The sequence below is a fragment of the Drosophila tropicalis genome, unplaced genomic scaffold (assembly GCF_018151085.1).
Source record: "Drosophila tropicalis isolate 14030-0801.00 unplaced genomic scaffold, ASM1815108v1 contig_867, whole genome shotgun sequence".
NCBI classification, from domain to species: Eukaryota; Metazoa; Arthropoda; class Insecta; order Diptera; family Drosophilidae; genus Drosophila; species Drosophila tropicalis.
The window spans coordinates 1,584,789-1,609,755 of NW_027173362.1; the positions used below are offsets into that span (position 1 = coordinate 1,584,789).

General features: G+C 37.0%; 3 protein-coding genes across 3 annotated transcripts; 1 reads left to right on the forward strand and 2 right to left on the reverse strand.

The window, feature by feature from the left end:
- Positions 1 to 321: 321 nt before the first annotated feature.
- S6KL (S6 Kinase Like) lies at positions 322 to 24,786 on the reverse strand. Its single transcript, XM_068298788.1, has 9 exons — positions 24,234 to 24,786; positions 22,196 to 22,302; positions 21,876 to 22,119; positions 21,675 to 21,798; positions 21,308 to 21,406; positions 21,076 to 21,234; positions 16,661 to 16,749; positions 673 to 1,002; positions 322 to 607 (listed from the first exon to the last, which is right to left on the reverse strand). The coding sequence occupies exons 1-9, from the start codon at positions 24,429 to 24,431 to the stop codon at positions 500 to 502; spliced, it is 1,458 nt and encodes a 485-aa protein (XP_068154889.1). The 5' UTR covers positions 24,432 to 24,786; the 3' UTR covers positions 322 to 499.
- On the forward strand, positions 10,641 to 14,334 carry bnb (bangles and beads). The gene is made up of 2 exons (XM_068298610.1): positions 10,641 to 11,020; positions 12,387 to 14,334. Exon 2 carries the CDS (start codon positions 12,388 to 12,390, stop codon positions 13,726 to 13,728), a length of 1,341 nt encoding a protein of 446 aa, XP_068154711.1. The 5' UTR covers positions 10,641 to 11,020; position 12,387; the 3' UTR covers positions 13,729 to 14,334.
- Positions 17,825 to 21,069, reverse strand: Atg101 (autophagy-related protein 101). Its single transcript, XM_068298790.1, has one exon. The coding sequence runs from the start codon at positions 20,636 to 20,638 to the stop codon at positions 19,979 to 19,981; it is 660 nt and encodes a 219-aa protein (XP_068154891.1). The 5' UTR covers positions 20,639 to 21,069; the 3' UTR covers positions 17,825 to 19,978.
- Positions 24,787 to 24,967: the final 181 nt, after the last annotated feature.

The window sequence follows — 24,967 nt, forward strand, 5'->3', positions numbered from 1 at the left end:
CGATATTTTTTTTGTTATTGTTTTTGTCTATTATCAATTCTCTTTATTATATGCCGTCAATTTGGTATATGTATATTGTACATTGTTATTTCTTATTGGCAAATTATTTATAGGCTCTGGGATGACTTACACAAGCTTATCGGACTACCACTTCGTCGAAGTGATCACATACATACAGGTGAGTAGGTACTTTTCTGCCAGATACTAGACGAGACGATGTACCCAGTTCTCAGGAAGTACTTGACTCGCAGTGATCCACGTGCTCTGGAACAACTTGAGAGTACATTTCTTTTCTTAAATAATTAATTAACAATTTGCCAGTCAGTTAGTTCAAAGCTTTATTTTCACATTCAATTACTTTTATATATTCCAAAATCATATTAAATATGTTATATATTAGCTAATTTGGAAGGAGGGGGGAATACAACGACAAAACAAATGTTTCGAATGGCAATCGATTCGTTCATATGGCTTAATTACTTTTTCTTTGTTCTTGGCACTAAAAGTTCTGGAATGCTTTGGTGGCCAGCTCGCTGGAACATTGTTCGAACTGATTATCCTCATAGATCCGTATACCATCGCGTTGTATGATCTCCTGTGGGGATAACTGAAATGAAAATAAAATCTATTGAGATAACATTTCACATTCTAGAGAGTCCATTCATTAAGCACCTTTAGCATTCGCTTGGCATCCAATTGGTAGTCCTTGTAGAGGGCGATTCTCTGCAATTGCATCACACTGCGTATGCGTTCGCGTGGCCCAATGGCCAAAAGGCGACGCAGCACATCCTGGCCCTCATGGCTGAGACTGCCCACGGACTCTGGCAAGAAGTCGTCATCCTTGTCGCTGCCATCACTGTCCAACAGGCAACCATTGATCTGGGCTATGGAGGGAGCATTCGAGAGGCATTCGCTTCCACCACCATCGCCAGCCATATTGGAGCTGGCATTTCGTTGGTTTCTCTCTTGCTGGCGTAGTAAATAACGTTTTATATTGGGGCACTGTGTTCGCAATAGAAAGCAGAAATAATTTAAAATTATTGACCAAGTAAGAAATTCACATATTTCTGTCCATCCACAAAAAGAACCTTTCAATTTATTGCCCAAATTTTATTATATATAATGAGTGAAATCTAGGCAAAGTCGATTTGGCAAATACCATGAATCAGAAATTTGCTTTGTTGTTTGATTATTGCTTCTTAATTTATCCATGGTAGAGTTTTTATTAATTAAACTACGTCATTAATACCAAAGCGATATATTTAGACTTTTCCCTAACAAAATGTGACCTATCGACAATTTGGCTTTTTAATTATTAATTACTGTTAAAATATATTGATTAAATGAAAAAAGAAAGTGTCATTTCAATATTGAAACATGATGAAGAGCAATATCCTAAAATTTCAGAGAAGTTATTGTCCAATGTTGATTTTTTCGCCATAGCATTTAAAACTGGTTTGGAAAGGTCTCAATGTCTCCTGGACTCCCTGGGAATTCCTTAAAGCTGTCATTTGAGCAGAATGTTTGGCCAAAAAGGAAAATAAAGTCGCTGTACATTTCATATCTTGTAAAAACTATTATAACAATAAAGATTATCTAAGAAAACCAATTATGGAGTCCGTAAAGATTCATGGGAATGGGATCAAGGAGCTTCCTTTTAGGGGTTCTACATACTTTGGTTACTTACTTTTACTAATTTACTAATTTACCATCTATTTATATATATTTAGTATAAGACTATGAAAGACAGAAGTGTAGGCAATGTTTTTATTTGCATACTTTTAGGCAACATGTTAACATTAAGGAAACAGTTAACAGATGATGTTAATAACAGTTGCAAGGTAAAAGGAAAGGCAAACGAGAGAAGAAGAAATCAAGTTGAAGCAATGACATGTAAAAAAAGATAAACTAAGGAATTAATAGGGAATCTAATTCAGTCCATCCACAAACATATAGAAAGATGTACCTAGTTGAGTTCTCTCCCATGATGCATCACTCCCTGCTCGTATGTCTATTACCCCTTCCGCAAATTCACTCACACACACACAATGAATTTGCATAAAGTTCAAGTGCGTGCATTTCCATCGCACATTGGCCAAGTGCAGGAGCAATCATAATTAAATACCAGCGAGAGCGAGAGAGAGAAAGAGAATAATATGTTGGAGGCAGAGAATTGGTTGCATTTTTTACTAGAGTCTAGACTCTTTTCATCATTCATTGGCATTATTAAGCAAATGAAATTCCAAAAATTTGCATAAATTAACTTTAAGCATCTCATTCCACTTTGACTTTGATATTAGTAGTAATAAATAGTAGTAATAAATAGTAGTAGCAGTAGTAGTAGTAGTAGGATAAGCCACTCTGATTGACTAGTCAGTTTGTCAGCTATCATCTACTTTGCATACAATGTGACAACATTTCACAACAATCCCCCTGAGTTTAGTTTAGTTTCTCCCCAGCAGGCCCCCGCTTCCACACCTCCACCCCACCAGAACCCCTCCCTGTTTATCTCAGTGTGTGTTGTATTTGGCTTTTTTCTATTACTTACTATTTTTAAAGTAGTCGACCGCTAATTGAATTCAATTTGCATGCATTAGCGTTCGTTCATAGAAGAGCTTTGGATTTCTGACTGGCTGACTCTGACTCTGAATCTCTGAATCGGTGAATCGGAGGCTGAGGCTCAGATGAGACTCATCCCCTAATGCCCCATGCCCTCGTGCACCTACGCCCCATGCCCCATGCCCAGCCATCATGATCATTTGTACACATACTTAAATATATATATATATATGTTTTATAATTATCTCTAGCTGCAAAATAAATATAATAATAATAATAACAACAACAAAAAATACTCATAAATTTCAGGGCAAATTCGTTGAGCCGTGCATTTTGTTGCTGCCCTTGTTCACTCAGTTCTATCACTTTTCTCGCTCTGTTCGCTATGACGTTTTCATTTATTTGGATTTTTAATTCAACATGATATATGCCAACATACGAATCGCATAGAATATGATGATTCAGTTTTGTATTATATAGATATTTGTTTGTTTTTTCTCTTCTCTTCTTTATTTTTTGCTAAACAAAAACCCAAATATGTTGATTGTCTGTGTGTGTGTGTGTGTGTGTCAACACGAATTTGGCTAATGTTTTGTAGAATTATGACAAGTTCTCGGCTTCGGTTCATGAGTAATATGATACGATCTGTCATCAAATAGATAAATTTGATTTACTTTGTGAGTAATTTTCTATACCAAAAATATAACTGAAAGTCGGTGAAAAAAACTTGAACTTCAAACTTGAAATCTACGAGTCCATAAACCAAAAAAATTAAAGCAACATTTGAAACGGTTCATTTTGTTTAAACATCTGCGTTTAATGGGCTACTTCAGAGATAAAACAAAAGTTTTCGACTTTTGCTGCATCTTTTCTTTAGAATTTTAGTTTTTGACACGTGCTGCCTTGTCTAGCCTTTGTCTATCCGTCTATCTATCCGTCTGTCCGTCAGTCGCTATAAACATATGGTAATTTTATCGATCTTATATTGTATCTGAATGTAGATTTGAAAATAAGGTCAACAAACTGATTGCTATCAAATTTGTTTCGAGATATTAAACAGGAAAAAAACACAGGGGCGGATTAAGCCAAAGAGAGGCTGACATACACACTTTCTAGTTATTTAAGAACTAAATACACAAAAAATGGGATAGGACCTAGAGAGAGGGTGGTGGGTGGATGGGGGGGCAGGACCAGGGAGTTCTCAGGAGGGGTCGATTGTCGGCGACATAACAAAGAAATTTTTGCTTTATGGCCATTTGAAACTTAATCTTTGCAGATTGTTTTTATTATTATATTTTTCGTGTGTCTACGTCGACTGACTGACTGCCTGACTGACTGTGCATAGATTAAGACAATTAACTCTGGACATTAATTTTCTAGGAAATAGCAACAATCACGCAGAATCAGTTAATAAAAAAAACAAAATTCAAAAAACAGCAGCAAGAACAGATTGATGGACAGCGGCGGGTAATTGGCCAAGTAGGAGAAGGAGCCGACGAACTTTGAGAGATCATAAACGTAAAAACGAACACACAAAAAAGAGACACAGCAGACCCTCCCCAGAACAGGTAGCCAAATATGACCAAAGTTAATAGCCAAAGACTGGGCCAGGGTCAGAGAATCATTCTACACACACACACACACACACACACACTCACAATTTGATGGATTTCTTGGCTGGATTATATATTCAATTGTCCAATGTGACTCTCACGTGCCCGCAATTGATTTTCTCCAGTGACAAATAGTTAATAACAATATACAATAAATATTATCTACCATCAGAGCTAGCTTGGCTCTCCTCTACAGAGAGAGAAAAATTTTTGTGAAAATGACAAATGAAAATGAAAAGAGACAAGAAAGGATTAAGAATTTGCTTAGTTTGTCTAACTTAAGAAAGTAACTGTTTCTCTCGCATGTGCGCCACTATTATCAATTAGATTTCTCTCAGTGTAGAGATGTGCTAGTTGGCAGCATTTCGCAACTTGTTTTCGAATCAACGAACCAGGAAGGTGGCGCTGGCGGTGGCACCTAAAACATGACCGTCCTCCCACCCCCACGACACCCCCAGTGATTTAATTTAAATCGAAATAGAAAAAAATAAATACAAAAAAAACTATTTCACTTTGTCAACTTGTCTCTCTCACTCGGCATTCGCATTGATTAAGCTTAATTCGTTCAACCAAATGCAGGTCAAAGCTTTCGAAATCTCTCAACTAGGTTCATCTCGATATTTGATACATGTTTGTATATATCTTATATATATGTATGTATCTATCATCCATTGGAGAAGTACCCACAACCTTGAATTGAAATCGATTATTGATCATAACAATGATGATAATTGGCGATGACGATGACGATTTCATGGTGGTGAAAGTGCTCGAAATTATGAAATCACTTTCACATTCTCGTTTAGTTAGTTACACAAAGAATTAAGTTAGTTGCTCAAGTAATTGTGCGGAAATTCATAATATCAACAAGTTACAAATGCCAAATGGCATCAACAGTAACCAATTTCTATCTATCTATCTAATGAAGGAAACAAAACTCATAGCCTAATACCCCTGAACTTTCCACTTAAGTTTGGAATGATTCTTCTTTCCCAATGAACAGCTAATGATCAGATCGATTTGAAAGATCTTTCAATTGGTTTCTTAACTTGAAACTTGATAAAGATGTTTTTGTTTTCTTCTTTCACTTTCCAAGTTAAATTTTAACTCTAAATTGTTTCAAATTTCACTTAATTTGTTTAGAAATAATTCAAAAATCATTTTAGTTATCATATTCTAGTTGTGAGTCTTCTTAAATTGTTGTGTGGGTTGGAGAAAATGAAATGACTAAATTGGCATGGCGTTTAAGTACCTACTAAGTACCTGATGCTTCTATTTAATTTAATCAGATTCAGCTGATGATGGCGCAACGATAAGACAGATGCAGGCAGTTCCCTTTTAGAGGTTCTAGATAGATAGAAACACAATTTTGAAACCGGCTTGCCATAGCGATATATAGCCAAATGACGACGACGAAAAACAACAACATCAACAGCAACAAATGCAAATTTCAATTACAGACATTAAGATGCGTGAGGACTTTAATTACAAATTGCAAAAGAGGAAACTTGCACTAAAGTCTAGCACAGGAAAGTAAAGAGGCTGAGACGGAGACGAAGACTGAGGCTGAGGATGAGGCAAGAGCAAGAGGAGTAGCAACAAAAAATTATACAGAGTTTTTAGTTCCACCCATGGACTTGGCTTGGCTTGGCTCCAACTCGATGGACTGGACATTGGCCACTGTCCGCCACTGCGTTGCCACTGCGCATATTATGCGACAATGACCTCTTTTCCGTGCTTAGGACAATTCAAGGCCAATAACAAAGAGTTATGTATGAGGCGCATCCCATAAGATACAAGAAGAGCTTCGAGTTGGTCATGACTGGATGGACTGGATGGCCAGAAGATGTTGAGGCTGTTGCTTTGGTCTAGGCATTGTCCAGCATATTGGCTAGCAAGTGTGTGTGTGTGTGTGTGTGTGTGCGTGTATCCATGTCTTTATGCATGTTTCAGACAGCAATCAACTATGTTAATAACACTAGACAACCAAAAAAAAAGCATTAAATGAATTTCAATACAACTTTTTATACCCTTTCAATTGATTTATCCTTAGCCAGATCACTATCATTAAGTAAAATGGCATTGTTTGGATTAGCTGAAGCAAAGTCGGCAATGAAAGGATTAATATTATAACTGATAAGTCTGCTAAACTCTTACCAAATCGGCTTACCATATCTGTGTGTAAGGCAAATGTCAGTGTGTGTGTGTGAGTTGGGCAATTCACTTGTAGGATAGTGTAATGACGTTTTGGTTCTTCTTTTCCAACATGGATAACGATGATTATGATCGTGATAATGGCAATGATGATAATGACGTTGACGACTACGACAATGATGTTGATTGCAACGCATGCGCACATTTTATATGATAGCACACACACACACACACACGGACACACACCTGTAATACCCCACCCCAACCCAACAAGGCTAACCAATGATTACACCACTCTTTCACTTCCACTTCCACAGAGAATGCAACAGTAAGACGGACAGACAGACCGAGAGACTGAGAGAGAGAGAGAGGGAGGCAGAGAGATCTCACATATGCATTGGCTCTGTCTTTCTTGCTGGGGCTAAGTAAACGATGCCGCTGAAAACTTATTGCTTTGGCCAAGAACCGAAACGAGGCAATTCAAGGCGACTCTTCTGCAAATATTTATGCGCATGAAAAAGGATCCCGCCTTTGGAAGCGGAGGCCTGGGGAGGGGCTGACCACCATTAACTCTGCCCCCAGCCACTTGGACAAGTGTGCATTGGGCAAATAGCAAAGAATGATCTTGCTCTCCACTCCCTTGCCCTCTACTGCCACTGCACATGCACTCCATATCACCCCAATCCACTCCACTCCACTCCACGCCACTCCAGAGTCGAGTCCAGTTCAGTCCAAGTAAAGTTTTAGTTCCAGTTCAAACCAATTGCGCCGACAACTAACTTGGCCCAGGCAATTTTCCACAATCAAAAACTTGCATTTGATTTGGTCCGCCGTCTTCGTCATCGTCGTCGTCGTCGTCTTCTTCGTGGTCATCGTTGTCTTCCTTCCTTTCTGTATTCTTCTTGTTGTCTTCTGTCTTCTGTCGTCGTCGTTGTCTTTTGCCCTTCTCATTGTTTTACGCTTGGCTTGGTCTTTTACTTGTATGTATATATGTATGTACATACTAAGAAAAAAATGTATACACATAGGTATATTTATATGTCTAGTCACTTCTTTTCTATACTTGTTTCTCTTCTTCTAACTTGGGCAACACCTTTATAGGGGACTGGTCGAAAAGGAAACGAGATGGAGACTATTTTTAGATGATGCAATTTAATTGCAGACGACAGAACTAATGAAAACCTCATGGATAGCTAGATGAAGTGAAAGGTTTCTATCTAACACACACACACACACACACAGGTGTATATATATATATATACTTTATATCAATTTGTTCTTCTTTAGAAACTTGTAACTTTCTCTTCTGCATAAATCGAGTAAATTATTTCTTACTAATTTATATTAATCCGATTGTCTAATAAATCAATGCAGTCGGTAATGCTGATCAAGAACATATACATATGTATGTACATAAATTAACATATTTTCTTTTTTTCCCTAATTTTCACTGCCTAATTCATGTGAAAATCTTTTATGCATGAAAATTTCTCTCAATCAAATTGGAAACATAAATCTGTATTAAGCTAAGACCATGTCCTACCAAAGAAATAGTCCAAATTCCATTCTGATATGGTATAGAATCTTTAACCAAATTTCGACGATAGGGGCGCTAAAGTGCTTCGGGAGAGGTGACTGAATGGGATTACCCTTTGAAGGGTCTCATATTTTCATTGCTAATTGTTCGAATGAATAGTTTTTATATAGTATTTGACTTTGAATAATATCGAAATTGCATCTCATTAAGGTAGTTGCATATGTAAGGCTAAATCATGGAAGGAGGCTGGCCAGTTTATGTAGATGTTTAGCTAGAAGATTCGTCTCGACTGGGTTGGTTATCTGTTAGGTTAATCTTGGTTGGCAAACATTAGAACGTGTTTTTTGTTCATACTTAAGTCACCTTTTGTTTTTGTTTTTGTTTTTTCTATGGTCAAAATTGATAGATCGGTAATTATTTCTAACTCTATTGCTTAAGTAACTATGAAAAATCATTGGGCAATTTAATAATAATTGCAATTATGCATGATTTTTCTAAACGCGAATCTAAGTACGAGAGATATATGTATGTTTACCTGGGCAGCGATGTCAACGTCAACGTCAACGTTGGCGTCTATGGACGCGGCGTGCTGCCGACCTTCATACGCAGCGCTGCAAATAATGATTTTCCATTGCTGCGTTGGCGTTGACGTTGACGCTGACGACGACGCTGACGTCGGGGTCGACAGAGCTGTCTTTGATTTCAGGCTGCAAGTCTCGGGTTTTGCATATGAAAATTTTCAATTCCAAGTAGCAATAAAACGAACCTGGACAGCAGGTATGCACACAAACATATATATATATATATATATATGTATATATATACAAATGTGTCATCATCATCATTATCAACCAAAAATTCAGGTAGAGGGGCCCCAGATGACCATAGAAAACAAGAAAGCAAACAAATCCGTTAATCCATTTATTGCGGCGAGCTTCATAAAACCCCGAAAAACATCAACAAAAATAACTAAATACATACATGCACACACTCATACAAATGTACATACATATATAGTTCATAAATAAACAGATGGACATTTGCTGATACGATTCAAAATGTATCGTGTATCTTGAGTGTTGTGTGTGTGTATCTTGCATTGGGTCAATATTTGAGCTGAGTTTTACTTTTCCTCTGGTGGTTGTCGTCAAGCTGCTTGGAAATAGATGGCAGCCAGCAACAAGCCCAAGAATAGTTATTTCTATGATACAGACAACAAGACAACGCACAACTAACTAACCCTGCCCTAGTGTCACTCTCTCCCTCTTTCACTTAGTCTCTCTGTCTCTTTCTCTTTAAGCATCTGACCATCGCCATCTTGCACCCTTGCTCAATCAACTAACTAAATTGAGTCTCGTACTCATCATCATCATCATCAATGAGAAGATAAGCTTAAGTGAGCAAGAACTTTCCACTGAATGGATCAAAAAGATGAAGATACAGATACAGTTTATGTATATATGTACAATATATAGTATACACAGGCATACACAATACAATACTTAAACTTAAACTTATAGGGTACAGCACATAAAAGATACAAATTTAGCTTCTTTTTTTTGTGTATCTTGTAGCTTGTTCATTTCGGCAGCTGCCCTTTTCGAAATGATCTTCTTTGTTATTATCATTTCGTTTCTTTTCTTTTCTTTCTTTTGGGTTGCCTAATTCAAAAGATAGTGAGGGAGAATCAATATATATAAGTAGATATGTGTCCTTAAGAATATTTGCGCAATTGGCAGATTCTTTGACAAATCTTCTAAGAATAATCTCAATGCATGAAAACTTTCCATTCCATACCCTCTAACCAAATAAGTGAAATCCCATTTTAAACATTCTACATATAGCCAATTGTTTCTCTTTTTTTTTTTTGTTCTTTTTTTGTATTCTATAAAAAGAAAAGCCCATTTAAGGGCCACATTTATCATCATGCCATCATTATCATCCTTAGAACGATCGAAGGAAACTTAAAGATACATTTTTTTTTTTTTTGTCCATTTTTCTTTTTGATTATGTTAATGTTGTTGCTGCTGCTGCTGCTGCTGACTCTGGTAATGGTGTAAAAATAGTAGAAGATACCAAACCAGTTTACCCTTTGCCTGGGCACTGGCAGGCAGAGACCAAAGCACCAAAGCACCAAAGCAAAGCACACAATTAAGATTCTGATCGAAAAGTAAAAGAAACTCCATTTGAAAATCGTGTCTGGGCATTTTTAATGGATGCTTATGGCCAATCGATCAAAGCCGACGACGACGACGACGACGACGATCGAACGATCGAACGATTGATCCATCCATCTATCCATCGATGCATTGATCCTGACTATAAATAACTTTCATGGAAGGAAGAAGACTTACAAATTGCTAAAGAAGGAGCACACAATTCTTGTTGTCTATTTATGGTGAAAGGAGCCCAACAAACCAAGAACCAACTACCAACTTCTTCTTTTACTACTGCTGACTACAACTTTAGTATCGACTTAGAACTTTGGACTAAAAATAGCAGAAGGTGTCCAGTCCTCGATCTCGATATATACATATGTACCCTCTTTGTCTCTCTCTCTCTCTTTCTCTCGTTGTATCTTTCTCTCTGTCGCTTTCTCACCCCGCTGTTCGTGCCTAGCACGATGTCGACGTCTCCGTCTCCGTCTCGGCCCTCCGCTTCTGCCACTGCCACTGCCACTGCCTCTGTCGGCGCTCTTTCAGCTCAGCTCAGCTTAGCTCGGCTGCGAGTATATATAAACGGCTCGGCTTGATGGCAGCCACTCAAAGTGTATCTTGTATCTGACCGGGTGAGAACAACTGAAGCGCCAGGCGCAAACGGGACTAAGAACAAATCTTACAAAAATATATCTATACAATCATTTTTTTCAAACATTTATTTTTTTGTGCGCGTGTCAAACTCTCAATACTCAAGAACTCTGCGAAATCAAATTACAAATAACCAGAAAAAAAAACAACCACACACAGTATCTTTAAGATACACAATTTCAAACGCATTCGAAAGGAAACTCACAGACAAAATAAAACAAACGGTGCCCACTTCAAAGTTTAAACAAAACTAGACTAAACTGAAACTAAAACAAAAACAAAACACAAAAAAACAACAAACAATCTTTTCTTGTTCAATCCAAAACTTCAGCTGCTTCAAATTCGCACAGGTAAGCACCATATTACACCCCCGCCCACCCCCTTCAGAGAGCTCTGTTTCTGTATGCTGTAGATTTTGCCTTTCTTCAGTTTCTTGGTTCGTTAAACGAGTTTCATGTGAGAGACTCTTGCATAATGCAGATATATCCCCACCAAATCTTAGGAATGCACGAATCCAAATCGGCGACCAAACGAATTTCGGGGAGAGGGAGGCAAAAAACTTGTAGTTCAGTAATCAAAAAAATACCGTAATCTTGATAAAGAAGAAAAAGGAAATCATTTTTGAATTTGCAAATTTTATAATCAAAAGAAGAAATCCAAAAATTAGCAAAGAATCATTAAAAAACACACTCACACACACTCACACACACACACACACCACAATTTATGCAAATTAAAAACTACTTTAGCAGACACACAATAACAGTTAATCGAAGTCTGCCCAATCTGCCCATCTATATAGAGATGCATATATAATTTAATTAGATTAAAAATAGATTAAATTAAAAACTTAATGCTTTATTCATGTTTTAAGTCTAATCAGCAAGAAGCCAGATAAACAAATATAGATATTAGATAAAAAAAAAAAAAAAGTCCTTGAATGCAAAATGAATATAAATGAATACTCACAGAATTAGATTGATTGATTTTTCGAAACTTTACTTGATTAGTCGTTATTTCCGGCTAGGGATCGAAGAGATATATACTTTTGGGGTGGTTCTCTTGACCTTTGAGGCAAGGGAACTTGCACATTTTGAAATAGATTGACAGAAAGTAAGGAAAAGGAAGAGTATTATAGACAGTGTGTGTTCAGGTTGTGTGTGTGTGTGTGGGTTGAACTGGGTTGACTGGGTCTACGAACTGCTGTTGCGCTCGGCCGACAGTCGAGAGTCGACAATCCGATTCAGCAATTCAATTGTCAATTGTAAATTTCCGTCAATTCTTTCAAAAGAGCGCCAAGATTTGATTTAATCGAATTAAAAATAAAAACGTTTTCATATGTTGCGCGGTGGAATTGGCAAACGTCAACTGACAATCAAGTGATGTTGTAATAATTTTCAATTGCCATTCCCAATCCCCCTCCCCCCTCCCCAATGCCACCCACCCACATACATTTACATAGTACATAGATTACTTGGTCTGATGTCTGACCTTTTTGACTGGGGCGCCGTTTAATTGGCATGACAAGCCCGAAAGAACACATGAAATGGAACGAAACGAAACGAAACGGAACAAATATTACAAGGCCAAGTGTAATGGTTGGGAAGGACATGCAATTGTGTTCCATTCCGCAAAGAATGACTTGTTTCATTCTTCTTTGACTTTGAGTGTTCCATTCCAATGTTTTAAGTGAAAAATTTTATGTTTTCTTTATAGCATGAAGTGTCAATTGATATTAGTGGCCGCCGTTTGCCTAGTTGGCGTCTGGTCTCTCCCTGTGCCCGATGAAGAGGTGGCCATTCAGCCAGATGCCGGCTCGAAGGCTGAACTGCTAAGCAAGACTGTCCAAACCAGTCCCATTGAGCCTGCCCCAGCCAAGACCATCGAGCCAGAGACGAAAGTGGAGGCCAAGTCGGCCCCAGCACCAGCACCTGAGGCTGCTCCAGCTGTTCCCGCTGTCGCTGAGCCCGAATTGAAGTCAAGTGCTCCCGATGTTGAGACCGCTCCAGCCATCCCCGAACAGAAATTGATCCCCGAAGAGACAAAGCCCGCTGAGAAGAAATTGCCCGCCGTTGTTGCTGCTGCTGCTTCCGCACCTGCTGCTGCCGCCATTCCCGCTGCCCTGCCTACTCCAGTTGCCACTCCAGCTGCCGAGGAAGCCAAGTCCTTGCCCACCGAGGCCGAAAAAGATGACGAGAAACCATTGGAGGCACCCAAAGCCATTCCCCTCGTAGAGGCTGCCGCTGCTCCTGCTGCCAACTCGGAGGTACAAAAGCAATCGGTCGAAGAAATCAAGCCCCAGGAACCCAAAATCGATGCCAAATCGACGGAAACTCTAACACCAGTTGTTCCCCTTGAAGTTGCCGCCGCCGAGCCAGAGAAGGAGAAGGAACAGCAGCCCGCCCGTCAGGAACGCATCAATGAGATTGAACAGCAGCAACAGCAATTGGAAAAGGAGAAGGAACAAAAGAAGCCTGAACTGTCTCCAGCTGCCGTTGTGACCGATGCTCCTGCCCCAGCACCTGCTGCCCCTGCTGCTACTCCAATCGATGCCAAGCCAACCGAGAGCAACATTCAGGTGATTTCCCCCTCTGCCCCTGAGAATGCCGAGAAGAAGTTGACACCAGCTGCTGCTCCCGCTGCCTTGGCCGCTCAGGCCAAGTCCGTTGAGAAGGGAAACCAGCCCATCCAGCCAGTGGAACAGCAAAAGAATACAGAAACAGCTGCCGAATCCTTGCCAGTCCTGAAGGCCATTGAGAAGCAGCCCGCCAGCGAGGAAAAGGAATTGGAAGAGAAGCCCAAGTCAGAGACCAAATCGGCCGAAGAGAAGAAGCCAGCTGAAATTGCCGCTGCTGAGCCCAAGAAAATCGATGAGCCCATCTCCGCCTCCTCCCCCATAGCCGAACCCAAGCCCGCTGAGGCCCCCCTCGCCCTGGAGGAGCCCAAGAAGAAGTCATCGGAAGAGAAGTCTGAGTCCTCCAAGGCTGATGATTCCTCATCTGGTGAATCCAAGGAGTCTGACGAAAGCAGCGAGTCCAAGGAGAATGCCTCTAACTAGATGAAAAAATAAAACTCCCAGCCCCTCCCCTTACCAAACGCCTTTTCTCCCTCCCTTCCCCATAATAGTTAGTGGTATTTCTTAGTTATAAATCGAAGACGACGCATTCGCATCCACCCTCTCTTTCTCTCTCTCCCTGTCTCTCTCTCTCTCTCTCTCTACCCGGCCCGCCTCACTTTGCACTTAATCCAGAGCAAGCAAAACATATATAAATATATCCAATCCAATCCGTAGAAATAGCAGCAACAAAAACAAAACAAAACAAACAAACAAACAAAAAACAAAAATAAACAACAACCAGGACAGGAGACAAACCGCTAAGATGGCATGCAAAACGTAATACTTATAATTCTAATTTAATTAATGTTAATTTAATTAAATTTTAGTCATTTGCAACAACGATCTTGAACTATCAACGATCACCGATTACAATAGTTTTGACCTACCCGATAACCGAACCGACCCGACCCACACCCCCGCACCCCCCACTACTACGAAAACAACAACAACGGAAACTCCCAACAGCCTTGATTTAATATTATAATGCAAACTCTCGATATATATAAAGAATATATATATATATATACTTTTTTTTGTATTTTCTAATTCGTGTGAATTTTAACATTTAACAAATAGTGTTATAACATATATATATACGCATATGTATATATATACATATATATATATATATATATATATATATATGTATATATATAATACAACACACATGTACGTATCGAGATATATATATGTGTATATATATATGCATAGATATGTATGATTTTATATAGACTGAGAAAATTCTTAAATAAAAAAACAGCGAAAAAAAAAAATGAAAAAAAAACACACACAAACACATACACGACTTTGAATTGTTATCGATAACAACAACGATTATTGATTTTCAGTTCCGATTTGTATGCCGATTAGAAGCCATGGCTAATGTGATATCTGGCAAATCTATTTTCAACAAGGAATCGGGTGTAAATAAAAATATTATTCTAAAATGAGTCACGCACCAGCAATCGATAAATCTAGTCGATTATGATGAAAAGTATCACATAAGAAGAAGTCGATGAAAAGAAGAGCTTAAAGTACCTCTTCAAGAGGAGTCGGGGACAAATGAGTCCAATATGATCAGAGAAAGACTATTCAATCAGAATAAGGATTCGAAAATCCTTGGTGAGTAGTGGGATGGGGTATCAAATTGGAAAACGATCCTCCCCTCCCAACTGATGCAAACTTCAATAGCGTTTTTCTCCAACCTCCTTTTGTTGAGCGGCAAGGATACAGGATATTGACTTTGCAATCAACGTAGAATATCGCTCCCAACCAAGGATACAGTCTTAATAAACTTAATCTTATGGCTTAACATTTCTATGACTCATTATCCTTGTGTATAAACATATGTTCTATTCAGACCTCAGACGACTTAAGGTCAATAAATCTTATCAACGCTTACGATTTTAGCAGTCCTCGGTGGATGAGGTCAAAAAGGCAATAACTAGCATCTTGGTTCAAACTACAGACTAGTGTATGGATGTAATTCTTAGTCTAAGCCATTAGACCATAGTTGGTAGTACTTGGCATAGGGTTTGGCTCTAATAATCGTACCATCAACGCCAAAACTAATTGGGGATTCCAACTTCATAAGGCGAAAAAAAGAAAGAAAAAATGCTTACAACCGTAGATTTCTCTTATTTTCTATCCATCTATCAATCTTTGTACTCAAAATTTTAACTTTTGAAACCTCAATCTTTCAAAAGAAGATTATTTCAAAGGCAACACAAAAAGGTGAGCAGATTGCCTGTATAGCTATTTCAATAACCAGCAAGTTCTATCATCAAGAGACTTTGCTAAAGAACTCAGGAATTTCAATAGCCATATGATATCTTCTTATCTAAAACTAGTTGGGAATTGCAACTAAATGGAAAGAAAAAAGATTGGCGAAGCCTAGTTGCTTTTGAAATAATCTTCTTTTGGATTAAATTTTAAAAGGTAACAACATTGTGACTCCTTTTAAGTGAGGATATACTATGTAGATTGAGATTTTGTATATCAAAAATAATATTTTCTTAAAATTCTCTCCTAAGATGCTAATTATACTAGTTTAGAATGCCAAGAATGTGTAATTACGAAATAATTTGATCGAGTGTTGATTTTTAATCGGAATCTTTCTTTGTTCCGCCCGACCCCGAAAATTTGTTCACTCCGCGGGATTCCCTTTAATACTTTAATGCCCATTTCCATTTTTAGTGGCTAGTAAGATTTTTGCATTGTTGTGGAAATTGATCAAAACCTCATCAAAATAAACGTCACACAAATCTTGAAAAATTCATTAACTTTCGGAGTTGAAATTTTGACAGGAACATCAATTGTCAGAAGCTTTTTGGCCGAACTTCTCATTGACTGAAACTTAAATTTATACAAAATCTTTATCAAAAATTTGCTCTTTGGCATAATAAACTTTCGTTTTAGAATGCATTTTTATTGCAAGTTCCAAGTGCTTTGAACAATTAAGAAGATCTACTCTTAAATACCAAAGTTCTGTGTGACTAGAATTAAGATTTATGGCATTTACTATGTGCACATATATGGCATTAGTCTACTAACAATCAGGGATTTCCAAACGATCGAGCAGGCGGACCGTAACGATATGTTAAGTTTATGGCGTTTATGACAGTGTCAGTTGATTTTCAGTTTAGTTTAGTTATTATAACTGACTGTTGATTTGCTGTACATTCTTGTGAAAAGCAAGAGACAAGCCGCGAGTATGTGAATTTCTATAATCAACGATTTGCGTCACATAAACCGGTTCGAGTCGAATTCACTTTTTTTCAAACGAAACGCCTGAAAATCAGTCGCAAAATGTTTTCCACTGGGTCCCCATCAATTACAGGTAACACTTAATTATTGTTGGCTTCTAACTCACCTTCTGGGTTAGCATCTGACAGGCGATCACACCAAGGGCCCACCAGTCGACAGCATGGCCATAGGGTTCGCCGCACAAAATTTCAGGTGCTGCAAATAGAGGGAAGGCGAAAAGAAAACGACAATTTTACCCACCCGCAAAATATTCAATTTACAACAACAAAAAACAAAAGGAAACAAACGGAGGAGAACACATGAAAATTGATTACTCAAGTTCCGAATGACTTATATTAGATGGTTAACTCCCCCAGAAAGGATCAAAAGGCTCATTGCCCAAAATATTGGCAATCGAGAATATCTATTTACTTGTGATTTTCTCATTTTCTCAGCTGCCAAGTAGGTAAAATGGAAAAGAAAGAGATGAATGACAGTTGGAAAGTTTGACCTAAAGATTCCCATTTTTGAAGAGGCTTTAAAAACTCTAATATTTATCCGATTTAAATCATAAATGCATCATTCGATGGGGAATTTGAATGACTAAAGGAAAAGTATGACTTTAGTATAAAACGGACTGGCATTAAGGGCCAATTAAACACATACCAAATTCAGAATGTCAATTGGGTCCAAAGCGAATGCTGCGGCTCATTAGATAATTTGTGGTATGAAATTTATCTTAGATTTATAATTTTGTTTAATATTAAATTTTTTACAAAAAACATGCTATAAATTTTCATATTAAGTTACTTGGGAGTCGAGAGAATCAGAGTTAATCATCAAATACTCTAACCACTTGTCCACCACTGTATAATCAAAAATTGCTGATCTTAATTTCAACTAAACTTGATATTGCATTGATATTTTAATGTTTTTTGATATTAAATTATATTATTTAAGAATTATGATCTTTAAGGATTAAGGATTAATTTTCACAATTTCTTTGAAATTTTTAGCTCTAGAAGAGATGATTGAAATAGTTAATAAGTTGAGTTGAATATCTAATTAATTTGCTGGCTAAAATTGTCCTAGAAAAATGAAAAACGAAATGAAATGAATTTTCCCTGTTACCTAATAGTCCAGAGAGAGAGAGAGAGAGAGAGAGAGGGGGCTTAAGAAAGTCGACCAAAACGCATAGAGGGCTATAATATGAGACAATTAAGATTCAACTTAATTTCCCCTCAAACAAAGGGTTAACAAAATAAGCCATTAACTCAAAATTGTTAATAGATTTTGATTGAAATTCTTATTAAATTTATTTATATATTTTATTTTAGGCGATTTACACAACAGTTAAGTTTTAAAATTTGCAATTTACATTTGCGTATATATGTATATATATATCTACGCAATTTATTGAATTTCACACACATTACTTTACTATATATATATATATATGTTTGTATATATCTGATTTTCATTTTGTTTACAATTACAGCTTGGACATTACTGTGTATTCATTTTTAGGCTGGGTGTCACACGGACAAACATACACTCATGATTCTATATATATATATGAATATGTACACACATGTAAATAGATATATATTTAGTTTAATCACTACAAAGTACAATCACAATCAATTTTATACATACATTTAAAAGTATATAAATATTTGCCGTTTCATGATGGGTTCACTTTTCGATCAATTTATATGTCCATATATAGATGTATATATATCTCTCTTGTTCTCTTTCACTTAACTTCTAATAATTAATTAACAGAACTACATTTAATTACATTACAGACATAGTTAATTAATAATAAGTTTGTGCACAGAAATGACAAAATTGTTAAATGAATATGAATAACTGATATGCCTGCCGTTGAGATTGTTACATATACATAAGTGGGTAGGATGAGGAGTGGGAGAGAAAAGTTCAAATGGTGCCGGAAAATGCAAGTGAAAACTGTGAAAGGTCGTAATTATTCTTTAGTTTGTTCAGTTAATGCTTTAAATTAAAGTTGTCATTGTTGAATCCAAAGTGCCATAATTCTATTATCTCTAAGGCTAAGCGCAAAGGATGTTTGATTTGGGAGTGGAGATTGAGGGGAATGAAGGGACATAACTCTCCTAATTGAACACACTTTCTCTTACACAACGAGCCAATAAATATTATTGGCATCATCGGCGTCTTCTCTCCAACTTGGTCAAAACTATCTAGCACAAAGCATTATTCCAATTTTTAGTTGTTGTTTTTTTATTATTATGTATTAGCTTTTAGTTTGTTTATGTACACAAAAGTAGGAAATAAATATGTTTTGCAAAAGATTCCCAATGTTTTGAGTTTGTATCAATAAATCTTTCACTTTTCCACTTAAAAACTAATGGAAACTAAACACAATGGAGAAAAGCCCTAAGACACTTAACTAGTTTAATTAAATTCTAGGCGACATACATACATGTTTGTAAGTGTCTGTGTGTGTGTGTGTGTGTCTGTGGGTGGGTGGGTACTTTTGTGTATTGTTTAATAAATATTTTGTCTACTTTTCTTATAGATTTTATGCATGTATGCACCTAACAGACAACAACAACAATTACATTTAATTTAATTAATTTACAATGCAAATAAGAGAGAGAATACACGAATAAAAGCACAGCACAGTAAAGAAAAAAACAAACAACTTTAGCACAAAGAAACGAAAGAGAGAGGAAAACTGTACAAAACAAAAACTTTGCGCAAACTTCAATTTGATCCTTAATCGTAGAGATCGAAAAGGATATATAACTTAAAGCGATAGTCATTGTAATTCAACATATATCCGTTTTATCGATATTGCTAGCAATATACTCATATATCAGAGAAATCGTTTAGATAGATTTGAAAGTCGAAAAGAAGAAAGAGAGAGAGAGAGAGAAAAACGAGTTTTTATATATAAATTATTATTAATATTAAATGGTTTTCAACTTATTCAACTAGTCTGTTAATATTATATCTCAAATTTATGTTGAGAGAAACTAAAAACATAATTAAATTAATCTCAAAACTAATAAGCCTAAATATATTAGTTAATCGTTTAGTTTTCGGTGGATCTGTGTTTGCGATCGATAAAATGGATATATATTTATATCAATGTACATAACTAATTAGATACAATAACTAATTTGATTTAAATTGAATTACTCTGGTTAAAGCCAAGTGTGTTCAAACTGAAGTGAATCAATTTGCAAAAATCTCTAATTTGATTGCCTATTCTACGAATGCACGATTCAGTGCTATATCGGCTTATCGGATCAAAATCAAGAATGGCTGATTTGCACAATATTTGCATTGCCTTATAGGCGTAATCGTACAGTGGGGGTATATAACCAATTAGCCATTCATTGGTATTGTTGTTGTTGTTGCTGTTGCTGCTTATGTTGCAATTGGTATGATTGTCCCGTCACATTGCGAGAGTTTCTTTGATGATTTTTTTCATGGCATTACCCATGGATGGTGCTGTCGAACCAGACGATGTGGAATAATCGAATTTAAATAAATATGGTTGAACATCCGGAAACGATGTATCGAATATTAGGTCCAATTCACTTTGATTTGGCGTTTTTGGTACATAATCATGTCGATTCATTAGCTCGGTTATATAGATCACTTTCTCGGTAAGTAAATCGGATACATTCTCTCTGCACAGTTGTCGCTCATCCTCACTCTCGTGCTTGATCAAATCCAAGTGCACTGTCCATACCTCCCAGGGTATCGATTCCTGTTGGAAGGGCCAGCTCTTTTTCTTCTTTTGAAAGAACTCCAAACTGATTTGGCCCGAGCCGCAACTGTCATTGGAGCGCAGCTTCTCGCTAAACATATTGATGGCACGTTTAACCTTACGGATGAGACTATCCGATGTGCAGCACACGTAGGTGAAATCAATGAAATCACAATCCACATCCGTATAGCCAACGGTGCCGATTGAATATTGAGCATCGCCTGTATACATATATTTGCCAAGGCAACGATGAAAGAGGACGGTATGGAATATGGTTGCCACAGCCTCATCCACCTGACGACCCTCCATGGTCAGATCGAATACTTGCGAACGGGCATTCATTCTGTGGCAGTTTATATATATTTATATATATGTGGGAGGGGGTGCAAGGTGCGGGGTGCAGAGTTTTGTGTGTATGTGTGTGTATTAATTGATTGTTTCAACTTTTATAAATTAATATATATATGTATATATATATACAAAGTTCTGAGTTATAACTTCTCGTATAATAATGTTTTTGTTGTCTCTCACTCACACGCGTATTTCTTTCACCCTCTCTCTATGTCTGTCTGTCTCTGTCTAAAGTGTGTATGTGTAATACTATATGCTAACCCTTTCTAATCGATGTGATTTTTTGTTATTATAAAATTATTTGTTCACAGTGATTTCTCCTCCTTCTTGCTCATCTTTCTGTTTTTTATGTTTTCGCTTAACTTAAAAATTGTACAATTTTATATTTGCTTTTGTTTGTGTTTTGCGTTGTGTTCTTTAGTTCGTACCCATATATTTGAAAGTGCCGCACATTGTTCGCGTATTTGCACCCAATTTAAGCCATTTGCTTAAACCAAAATCCGTCAATTTAATGTGAAATTGTTGAGTCAGTAGAATATTCTCAGGTTTGGCATCGCGATAGATAATCCCGGCGTTGTGCAGGAAATCTGTGTTGTAAAACAAAAATAATCTAATCTATATAAACGATTTGAATACAGAATTTAATATGTATCTACTCACCAATAGCAAGTGCAATCTCTCCCACATACAAACGCACTAAATCGATTGAAAATTGTGAAATTTTGCTGAATAATTCACCATTGGGCACATATTCGGATACTGTCGATTAGAAAATGAAAGAACATCTTTATACCAATAAAAAGGGGTTTTTTTCATTTAAGTCTAAGATGTTAAAATATGGACTATTTTACAACTACTGAGACGTTATATGTATCAAGTTTTATGTAAAACAGACAAATTTAATTAGAACTCGATCGATTGGATTATGAATATAAGGAATCGATACGACAAAAGTGACTAGAGGACTGAGAATGCAATTTAAATACAAAACAAAATGTAATTACATAGCTGATATTGGTTAACATACATATATACAAATTGTGACGATTTTGCCAAAGATCGATTTGTTGGACAATAAATTGATTGTGACCGCAAACTTTTTGTATATCCGCCTCGTCCTTGATCTGCTGCACGCTATTCTCCTCTATAAGCTAATAATAAAAAAAAAACGTAAAAAGAAAATTGTAAGTTGACAGTACAGACAGGATAAGATTAGATTGGTCTATACCTTGGATTTCTTAAGAACTTTCAAAGCGTAACTGGCCTGGAGAGGGGTAGTTTCTTCCCTTTTACTTGGCGTTTCCTTTTCCTTTACTTTGAAGACCACACCAAATGCACCTTTTGCCACCAGATGTTCAATATGAAACTCCTCGTTGCGGCTTGACTCTTTAAAGTGAGAATTAAATATGGAATTGGTTATCGGTCGATGCCATTGTGTTTTACAACGTTTCGAGCCCTGCAGGGAGGTTAAACTGTAATCGAATTAAGACCAAAATTGCTAATTAGTTGAAGACATAAAATGGTTTAAGCTAAACTATCGGTTCCCACCTCTTTCTTGTGGCCTTATTGCGATGACGAAATGAGTTTCGAGCACCCGAGAAGCTCCAGTTGAGGCGGCGTCCACCGCTTAGACTCCCCAGACTGCAAGTAGACAGCTAAATGCAAAAGAAGAAAAAGAAACGAAATAAATATATATTCTTAACCAAAATCAAATCAATCCTTCAGGCTTGTTTTTTTTTTTTTAGTTTATTGTCACGTTGAAAGAACTTAATATAATTTTTAATCAGTTTTGCATTGTTGTTGGGATGTTTATTTAGAAAGACCCTTTCATTTTAAACAAATTACTGTTTGTATGTATGTACATATGTAGATACGAAGTTGTCAGCTCACATGGAATAGGGGGAATCCCCGCCGCAAGCCTTTTTCTTACTTGTATTGGGGGACTTTAAAATCTCGGAAATTTTGACCCAGTTGATTGGATCAACTGCATGCTTTCATTTTATTCTATTGTTTTTGTTTATGTTTTTTTTTTTTTTGGTTTAGAAATAAACACTTCTTGTTCCGAGTAAACAATAATGATTAACTATACAAAAACATTAGCGAGCAACTGTATGTGAAGCAAAACACGCGTTTTTCTGCGTTGTTTCTTTTTTGTTTTTGTTTTGCAAAAACAACGCGACAACAACAATAATAAATGAGCTCAGCGTTCTCTCTACCTGTATTGTAAATCTCTTTCCGTTGGAAAATTGCCTCGGCTTTTGGATAAACAAATGTCTCACTGTGGTTATATTTTATTATTAAATATTATTTTTTTGTTATGTGTTCTTGTTTTTGTTAGTTATTTTTTTTTTTATTTTCTAAATAACTTTTTGTCTGCGACGTAGACGGAACGACGACACGTGTGAAATAACCAGTGAATATTTGCAAACAAGTGAAGCACGATCAAACAGCTGAGCGGCCGATCATTTCTCTCGCTCAACAATGCCTGAGAGAGCAGGAGAGAGAGAGGAAGAGCGGGTGAGATTGAAAGACCAGGCGAACGAGAATTAGTTCATTTGACTATGTGTATGTATGTATATATACTCATTTATACGTAGCTTACAGTGGTGTCACAAAATTTATGACAGCGCTACGACTAATTTTGTTTTTTGTTTCTTAGTTAACATATCCTTAAGTCTGTTCCGCCTCAAAGAGAAATTATTAGTTAAAAGTGTTTGGGTTAAGCTCTTGCCTGTATTTGAAGACTCTCCAGCTTCCCACTACTAAATGTTATCCACGCCATGCCAAATATTTCTCGCAGTGACTGTACGCTGTACTTAGATTGTACATACATACATGTATGTATGTCTTATGTCTTATATGTACATACATATGTATGTATGCATGTATTAAAAATCGGTACATTTTGATGATGGTTTAATGATGATAATTCTCCCCAACTGCGACTGTATGCCAGTGTGTGAGTGAAAGGGCCCCATGCAGTTTTTGGTTGTAGAAATGTACAACTACATACAAATACATATTTCCTTTGCTGATGATGACATTTCGTACGGAAATTGCGTAGCAAAAATTTTAATGGTATCTATGTTTTCAGTGTGTGTGTGTGTGTGGGAGAGAGCGGGACAAGAGGACAGTTTGATAACCAACTGTGGATGACGCGCCATAATTTGCGCAGCGAACTTTAACAAAATGGCATTGATGGTGACAGCAAAGATGATGCCGACGACGACGCGGGCGTTGCTGGCGGGACTAGGCAAATGCGGAAATAGTAAAAAAACAAGAGCAAGAATAAAAATAAATAAAAAATGTGCGGGAGGCCGAAATTGCATAGTAAGTGGAAAAAAGCAAAACACGTGCGGTACAGCTAAGCTGAGCTAAGAGAGACGAGATCGCGGAATCAAGGTCAGCGCAGAGAGTGAGAGAGGATGGAAAGAGAAAGAAAAGAATTCTCTTTCGGAAGGGAGTGAATTGCTGAATGAAAGACATAGAACAACAACGAAAATGTGTAAACACAAAATGAATGCATATGATGATAAAAGCGAAAAAGTATTTTCCTTATCAATTTGTCCTAAATACAGTTATTTACCTGACGCGACGCAGCTGATTGTTGTTGCTGCTGCTGGTGCTGAGCCTCAGCTGTGACGCAGCTGCCGCTGTTGACGTTGTGGACAACAGATACTCTTTGTATTGGTTGCAGTTGCTGTTGTTGTTGCTGCTGCTGCTCTGTTGCGGCTTCTTCGGCTACTTCTTGGCGTTTGTTTTGTCTAGTTGTCGCGTTGCCCATCAAAAGTTAACCCCCCACCCCTTTTAACAAACACAAATCTAATCAATTTTCTAGTTTTTCTGTTGTTGTTTTCTTTGCTGTTGCTTTCCTTTTTTTCTCACACACACACACATACACACACTATATACAATACACACAAGCGGGACTTCTTGAACAGCAAGGAAGTAAAAGAGAAAGATAGGGCTATGGATGAAGTGTGTGCATTTGTGTGTGTGCTAACACTATTCATTAATTTTGCACTCAAGTTTTAAAATGTATTTAATTGCAAACTTTTTAATTTAAATTTTTATTTTCTGTGTTTTCATCAGCTTTTCCTCTTATTTGTTGTTCTTCTTGTTGTCGTTATCGAGTGTCATCGATAGTCCCTATATTTGTAGTGCATATCGATAAGTTTGTGAATTATCGGTTCGTTTACACTATCCACATTTATCGCATCGAATTTTTAATATTTGTTCAAAAGTTGTTCTTGCCAAAAAAAAAATATTATAAAATCCACATTTAATATGGAAACTAATATACTTTGATGTTTTTGGGGC

Excerpts from the sequence above, each read along its gene's own strand:
- bnb (XM_068298610.1), top strand. The coding sequence starts at position 12,388 with ATGAAGTGTCAATTGATATTAGTGGCCGCCGTTTGCCTAGTTGGCGTC.
- Atg101 (XM_068298790.1), bottom strand. The coding sequence starts at position 20,638 with ATGAATGCCCGTTCGCAAGTATTCGATCTGACCATGGAGGGTCGTCAG.
- S6KL (XM_068298788.1), bottom strand. The coding sequence starts at position 24,431 with ATGGGCAACGCGACAACTAGACAAAACAAACGCCAAGAAGTAGCCGAA. Across the intron at positions 22,120-22,195 it reads AATAAGGCCACAAGAAAGAG|TTTAACCTCCCTGCAGGGCT; the intron begins GTGGGAACCGAT and ends ATTCGATTACAG. Across the intron at positions 21,407-21,674 it reads TCGTCACAATTTGTATATAT|TATCCGAATATGTGCCCAAT; the intron begins GTATGTTAACCA and ends TCTAATCGACAG.